Raw genomic sequence first — 8114 nt, 5'->3', positions numbered from 1 at the left:
CTACTCTAAACTTCCTCCTTTGCTCTTTTTCATGCACTTTCTCTATAGCGCTTGAAGTTGCAATAAAGTTTGCCAAAACCTGGTATGTTCTCCTTTTTGAGCTATCTAAAAATATCCCATTGCTGTCTGGATTTACTCTTATATGACAGAGGTAAGAAATCCTTTTTTATCAGCTTCTGGAATTCTTTCCATGACTTTGGCTTATGTTTGCCCTATCTAATAACATTCCACCAAAGAGTTGCACTACCTACCAAATGATTAGTAACACATTTAACCTTATCCTTCTCAGAAAATTTTTCTCCAAAAAAATAATCATAAATCTAGCTCAACCATGCGAGTATGACATGTGCATCCTTTCTGCCATGCGAGTATGACATGTGCATCCTTTTTGCCATCATAATCCTGAAAAGTAAAAGCCTTTCTATTGATCTTGTATCCCTTCCGAGATTCTTAAGCCTTGAGAGTAGCTCACACAATCCTTTGGATAGGGTCTTCCTCAAAATCCAAAGAATCAAATTCCGAAGATGCACGTCTTTGCTTCTTACGAGTAAATTTTTGCTCAAGATCTTCTCTTTGCCTCGTCTCATTCAATAACAGAGCCTGAAGTGCATTTAGCTTATCTTGGATAGTAGATGGTTGTGGATAGATAGCCATTATAGAAGAAGCAAGAAAAATAATATGGAAATGTAGAAATAAAATAGAAAAGGTAGCAAGCTTATCTGACTCCTGTGTATTTTGAAAGAAGGCTTGTCAAAGTGCTTGAAGTCGATGGCATCCAACAAAGAATTATAATAATAATCCAATTATCACCTTGATGTCGACGATGAACTTAAGAAATAACTCATTGGAAGAGTCTTTAAAAGAGTCGGGAAAAAAAATGTCGAGGAAGAAATCCCAGTTGATTACTTGCTGAATTTCCTTTCCCCCAAAATCTAAAAATTTACTGAAATTTTGTGTGGTTAAAAAGTTAAGAAGGTTAGGTGTGGTGCAAAGAGATGCCTTGTTAACAAAAGTGAATAAGTTGTTGAGGACTGGATTCATTTATTTAGTCGAGAACTCTGCATGGGTATCTCCAGTGGTGCTAGCTCCCAAAAAGAATGGGAAGTGGTGGGTTTGTGTTGACTACAAGCCCCTCAATGCAGCCACAAAGAGAGATTAGCAGAGGAGGACCAAAGGAAGACCACATTCATCACCCCTTGGGGCTATTTTGCTTATAGAGTCATGCCATTTGGTCTTACGAATGCACCTGCCACATTTCAGAGGTTCATGAATTATGTTTTCCAACCATTTTTTGGTCATCCACCATAAGAGTTTTCATATATGATTTTTGCATATATAACAACTTGACTTTACATTGCCAAAAGGTGGAAGAAGGCTTAAAGATTGTTCGAGCAGCTCGGTAGACAATTGAATCCAAAGAAATGCCACATTGCCAGGCTCTTGGGTCACTTGGTGTGTGTGTAAATTGTACCCGTGGCCAAGTTCTATATATTGTATTCCAAACAGTTAATTAGCTAAATGATGTACCCGTGGGAGGATGCTCTTAGATAATTAGTCATATTTTCTCCAGCTTCATGGAGTCTTTGCACGTGGCACCGTCTCCTTCCTCGAAGAAAACAACTGTGCTTCCTCTAACAGAACAAACAAATGCCGCTCTCTCTCATTTGAATTCGAATGCTCTAGGAAAACAAAATGCCGGCCGCATTCTATATATATATTCGATAATGAAGAAACTAGCTTTTATTACAATTATGGTCAAAAAATGGATAGACCAAACACAAAGGGACAATTACAGGCCAAATCGAATCGAGTTAAACCTAACTCACAATTCCTTTTGAAATAAAAACTGTACTCTAGTTTGGCTCTGGGGTGATCTAATAATTTAGCCGAAAGAGAGATGTTTTGGAAGACTATTCGAATTATGTTGAGAAGCTTGCAATTAAGCTGGATCTCTAGCCTAGTAATTAGATCCTAATTTTGTACTCAATTTTGATGGCCCCTATGATCCCCCTCCTATGCCTATCTAATTTTTTCACTTAATTTCTCTATCTCAAGCTGCTTCTCTCAATTTAAATTCTCTTCTACCCAAATATCTTGCTCATTTTCTTAACTATCTATTCCCTTGAATGTATAGATCTCAACGCATGTTCAGTATTTCTCTAATTCAGTCCATAGAATTTTGCTAATTTCCTCTATTAATCCATTGGCATGTCTCTACGACAGATCTTGGCACTGATTGATTCTCTCAGCATTCTCCTTAATCCATAGAGATCTGACTATAGTTCCCTCAATTGCTCTCTCGAATTATTCGCTTAAAACGGTCTGGATTACTGGACTGGCGCTTTAATTGACGTTCTCTTCAATCAATCTGTATAATAGATATGTATAACAAGCAAATGAGTTTCACAGAGGAAGATGTGGTGGAGTATGCAGAGGAGTATTTGTTCAAGATAGTGCTGATAGGGGACGCAGCAGTGGGGAAGTCCAATTTACTGTCGAGGTATGCTAGGAACGAGTTCAATGCGAATTCAAAGCCAACGATAGGGGTGGAGTTCCAAACACAAACTATGGTGTTGAATGGGAAAGAGGTGAAGGCCCAGATATGGGATACTGCAGGCCAAGAGCGCTTCCGGGCTGTCACCTCTGCATACTACCGAGGCGCTGTGGGTGCCCTTATTGTCTATGATATCACCAGAAGGCAAACCTTCGACAATGTTGGGCGTTGGCTTGAAGAATTGAGAAGTAAGCCTAATTCTTCTTCTATATTATATTATATTAGTAGTACTGATCTTCATTTGTCATCGACAGACGTACGTGCATCGCTTTAATCTACTAATTAGTGAATCGTTTACAGCTGTGTGTAATCTAGCTTTCAGCTTTATATTTAATTGATTCGACCATAATTATTCTTTGCAGTTCTTCATTTGATGGTCGATGTCATTAATTAACAGAGGCTAATCTTTCAAATTTGATCTTTATTCTACTTATTATAATTATCGACGACTGGCTAATTAATCAAATCGTAACACAAAGAAGTTCTCTCTAATATTATGATTAATTCTCAAGCAGCTTAATTTAATCCTAATTATCATTAATTAGCTTAATCTTCTTTTTGATTCATGCAGCTTGTTAATGTATAATTTAACTAATTTCGTCTTTTGATTTCATGCTTTGCTAATTGGTGTAAAAGGGCCGGCCCAAAACAAAGAAAAACAACTCCCAAAAAAGAAAAGAAAAGAGAGTGTAGATTGTGATTCTTGTTGATGCAGATTAACACAGTTGGATTAGACGGCGGCAATCGCTGCAGCATTGTCTTGTTGGGTGAATTATGAACGATGACTTAATTTGTTTTGATTGCTTTGATTATGCTGATGGGCGGCGCCCCCGGCGGCGGTCATGGATTAAGTGGCATGATCTGAAAGCTTAAGCATAAATCATTTCTTAATCTGGTTTTTTTTTAAATGTGGTATTCTTTATTAGTGCATGGGGATGCGGCGGCGGTGATAATGCTGGTGGGGAACAAGAGCGATCTGGCGCCGGCGGCGAGGCAGGTGCAGGTGGAGGAAGGGCGGGCGCTGGCAGAGGCGGAGAACCTGTTTTTCATAGAGACGTCCGCCTTGGACGCCACCAACGCATGCGAGGCCTTCCAATGCTGCGTGAAGGAGATCTTCAACTCACTCGCGCGCCGCGTTTTAGCCCATAATGACCACGATAATCCCACCCATAACGTCAACTTGAACGACAACGTCACCCTCATCCAAGGTGATGGTGGCAAGCGCATCAACTTCCTTTGCTGCTCTTATTGATTCTGCTGCTGCTGCTGCTGCTGCATCATCATCCTCAGCCATTACATTTTCTGGTTCTGGTTCTGTTTCCATTCCCATGCAAAGGCCAAGTAAGTACCTCATGAATGAGGTGCAGTTTTGCTTGCAAATGTGCAGATTTTGGCACAGTTAGGAATTGAGGAGGTGTGCTTTACTGACATAAGATTCTTCCAACACTAAGCTTTCTTTTAAAGCAATGTTATACATTTCAATATTTTTTTTTATGCTAGATAATATAGTAGTCTAGCACTACTTTTCTTTTTTCTTTTTTCGATAATTTGGGTTATATAAACCTTTCATAGATTGAATGTATAACATGTAAGGTATGTTTTTTTAAAATGAAACGATAAATTATCACTAACTTTTTTTAAACGAAAGGGATGGGTACTTAAAGTGATTCCATTTCATATATGTGAGATGTTGTTCCTCAGTTGAAATCTACTTATTACGAATTATCACTACTACATATCGTTGGGTTACGATCAGATATCGACGCAAACGACAGGCACCGGTATATGCGGTGGTAACACATGGCAAAGGATGCTAGTTTTACAAGCATCGGTATGAGCGTTGGTATAGGTGTCAGTATTAACGTTGATATTTACGTCGGTAAAAATATAGAAAAAAAGTTTTTAAAAAAACAAGTCTGGTCATATTTATAGTTAAAATTACGAGATTTGGTCCTTTTGAGCTCATCTACAATTTTAAAAATGTGTATTTCAATGCGACAAATAAAAATATCGCTATATTCTAATATTTCTGCACATGAGATTAAACTGTCAATAAAAGATATTGTGCAAGAGTGTCGACGATGAGATAGTAGTGAAACCTTGCATATGTGTACTAAAATCGATGAATATTGCAAAGTCATAGATCATCATCTATTCTATCATCCTCAGCTAGATCCATGGCCCCAAAAAGATTAAGATCAATTGGTTCTACCCTTTACTTGTTTCTTCTCTAATGGTTGCTTAGAAGTTGTTGCCTCTGGCTCTTGCTTTGGCACTGAATCTTGCTCTGGCACTGAATCTTTAGGAAGGGAGGGGATCTGGGTAAACCATCCTCACAGTTTGCTTTGTACGAGCCATACTGTGAGGAAGCTATGTCCAGGGAAGGACTACACTCGCTGGTGCTGTCCACGGTACGATAAGAGAGATTGGAGCATGCCAAATATGTCTACTCGTGCCGTGGGAGGAGGGCGAGAAGGCGTTGTCTAGCTGTCCACGGTGCGATAGGAGGTATTGGAGCCTGTCGGATATGACTAATCGCGCCATAGAGGGATGAGATCAGATATGTCTACTCGTGTCGAGGAGTCACTTTCAATGGTGCAATAAGTGAGATCGAACCCCGCCAAACAGCCCTACTCATGTCGTGAAGAGAGGAGAGCGAGAACGCGGAGTCCATGATGTGATAAGTCTTATTAGACCCTGCCAGATAGCCCTACTCACGCTGTAGAGGGATGATTGCACAAGTTGCAAAAAGTTACGAAAATAATCACTTAAAAATACTCGCACCGTCAATGGTACCCGACAAATATTTTCTCCATTTTATAGAATGCGATGTCATCATTGGCAGAGGATGATGTAAGCCCTACAACGTGGCACTTTGGTGATGATGTCAGCTACCCTACACGTGGCACAACGGCACATTTTGGCGATGTCAGTCCTTCACTTCCGTCGTATTCTAGTCCTTTCTTCGTCCTCGCATGCCGTGGATTGGCTTCCTTCCCCCTTCACTCGCGCGCCTGCAGTTTACCGTGTGATAGGCAATTCTGCTTCTTTTGTTAGTTGTTTATGCTCGCGCCATGGCCAACATGGAGCAGGTGGTTCAGGTGGTTCACTCCTATGATCCTTTGGAAGATGTAGAGACACTTGAAGAAGTAAAAGATGAGCCTAGTGCCAATGAAAACCTATTTGATTTATTAAGGAGAGCTGGGCACGATGAACGTCTTCCAGATGTTGAGCCTATATTCAATGTGCTCTTTAATTTAGAACAAATTGTCACAGGACATGGTAAGCTCTAAGGGAAAGAGTGGGAGGCATATAGTAAATTTGTTAGTACAGAAATTATAAATGAGGGATCATCACAATACATTCACATGTCTAGCTTTGCCCTATCCTCATCTGAAAAGAAGAGCATGTCAAGCAGGTGGGATGCCTATTTAGAGGATAAGAGGATAAAGATTTATCTTAAACACTACCCTCTGCACAAGAAAAAGTGCAAAGTTCTTGAGTACTACTTTGGATTTGTGGCTTATCTATTTCTTCATGCAGAAAAAGAGGACTACACAAAGGATGAATTGGAAGTTCATAAGGGTCAAAAGGTTTCACAAGCTTCATTTGTCATAGAGATTGAATTTGATGATGACGTTATGGACCTAGTTTCTGGTGTGATGAGGAGAATCTTCTAAGCACACGTTTTGACGTGGCAGAGTTTAAGGCATCCACTGTTATTGATGAGGGATCATCTGTGCATGGAACACTTGAAATCAAACTTCATCCTCCCTGGGCTTCCCTCCTTTCTTATTAATGGAAATAATTTTATTCTTCTCTCCCACATACAAAAGCTTTATAATTTAAGGGAGGATTATTGCCTTGCAATTATAGCAGATGGTTTTGAAGTTGCCAGGGGTATACTCGATGTGGAAAACGAACATAAAGAGGAGTTTCTGAAGTTGGACATTGAGGTGACAGAGAACTTCATTGAAGCCCCTAGAGCCATGTCATTATGCTTTGAAAAAGCCAAGGAAATTGAATCTTCTCTTCCCACAGAGCTAGAATTTCAAAGTCTTCAGGAATTACTGAAATTGGAAGAGAGTCCTTGCCCACCCTTGATCAAGGAAATGAAGAAGGCTCCATCAACCTTTGGGATGCATCCAAGTTGGAAGAGGATGAGAACCAGAAGGTAATTTATCTATTCTTCTTGAGTGAGTGAATTTATGTGATTTATGGTATTGACTGAATTTATGTGAAAGCTAATTCTTTGTTTATTGCAGATTGAGCTTGATGATGCCGATGGTTTCCTTGGACGTGGATTTTCTGCTCGTGCAAGAGATGGCCAAGATGCTACTCTTGCACACTATATTCTGTCTATTGACAAAGAAATATTTATTGTCTACCCCACATCAAATATTCTAGTGATGCTGAAATTCCACTTCTCACACTCAAGGCACTATCTACATATACCGGCTATTCCTTTATCCCTTACAATACACATAAGGTCATGCTGATAGAGAAGTGTGCTGCTATTTGTATCTTTGGATATGGTATAGGATTTGGGCCTTCCAGAACCAGATACTTCCTCTGTTATGCTAGCTATGCTCTAGGTGCTGGACTAGAAGATGTAAATGCACTCAAGGTTATAGTCTCGTAAGAAGTAGAGGAAAAATGCCTAGTGAAGAGGACGAGCAAGTACATAAGAGACTCAAGAGAACTTAATTATCTTGTCATTGTAAATATTTTGTTATATATTTTATGTAATGAAATGATACGAATAAGTTTTTAATTACAAGTCTGTAAGAAGCAAAAATGTTTACAACACTTCAAAATGTTATAAATTTTGCATACAAAATTTCATTACACTAAATCCAAATTCTTCCTTCTCGTCTTCTTGGGTGATGATCTCCATGCTGCATGACTTGTTGGTCCTGTGCTAGCTTTCCACTTCAGCGATCTCCTCATTTTGGCTTGATTTCATGCTGCCTTTGCCAAATCACTTGTATGAGCCTTTTCCATTGATAGTTTTCGCCCAAAAGTATATTTGTAGAACCAATTGAACATTTCTTTGAGGTAATTTGTACAAGTCTTTCCTCCTCCATGTCGAGTGTTTTTGAAATATACTCCTCTAGCTTGGTAGTGAGATTTTTCCATTCCTTGGGTGCTCCACATGTCAAGAGAACCATATTCGTTCATGAAGTATGCATCATGTGCATACAAAATGTGCTGCAAAAGAAAATAGGACCAATTCAAAACCTATACTTTATACCTTATAATCATTTCAAATTGATAAGAAACTTGTTTACCATGTAATGCGTAATGTTGGTATCACCCCATGTATCGACCATGGCTTTTGTAAAATTTTGAAGCTCTTCTTGAAATTTTTGGCACTCCTCTACAGTCGTCCTGCTTTTGCTCATTAATTTAACCATCTTATTGAAGTCTGACCAAACCTTCTCACGTAGAACTACAAGGCTTGGATTGGTGCAGTCAAACGTTGTGCATTTACACAAATCCTTCCACAAGTCCCAGGACTTTGAGTTCTTTACTTTTTCTGGCCTCTCTAGAAAATGTC

At 39.3% G+C, this 8114-nt stretch overlaps 1 protein-coding gene across 1 annotated transcript; it reads left to right on the top strand.

Annotated features, from left to right (window-relative positions):
* Positions 1-1902: 1902 nt before the first annotated feature.
* Positions 1903-4028, top strand: LOC147625568 (ras-related protein RABA5c-like). Its single transcript, XM_086817800.1, has 2 exons — positions 1903-2742; positions 3481-4028. The coding sequence occupies exons 1-2, from the start codon at positions 2382-2384 to the stop codon at positions 3804-3806; spliced, it is 687 nt and encodes a 228-aa protein (XP_086673926.1). The 5' UTR covers positions 1903-2381; the 3' UTR covers positions 3807-4028.
* Positions 4029-8114: the final 4086 nt, after the last annotated feature.

This window comes from Cibotium barometz, chromosome 23, assembly GCF_041138505.1.
Source record: "Cibotium barometz isolate CiBa-2024 chromosome 23, ASM4113850v1, whole genome shotgun sequence".
In the NCBI taxonomy this organism is placed as follows: Eukaryota; Viridiplantae; Streptophyta; class Polypodiopsida; order Cyatheales; family Cibotiaceae; genus Cibotium; species Cibotium barometz.
This window is presented reverse-complemented; position numbering and strand designations above follow the sequence as displayed.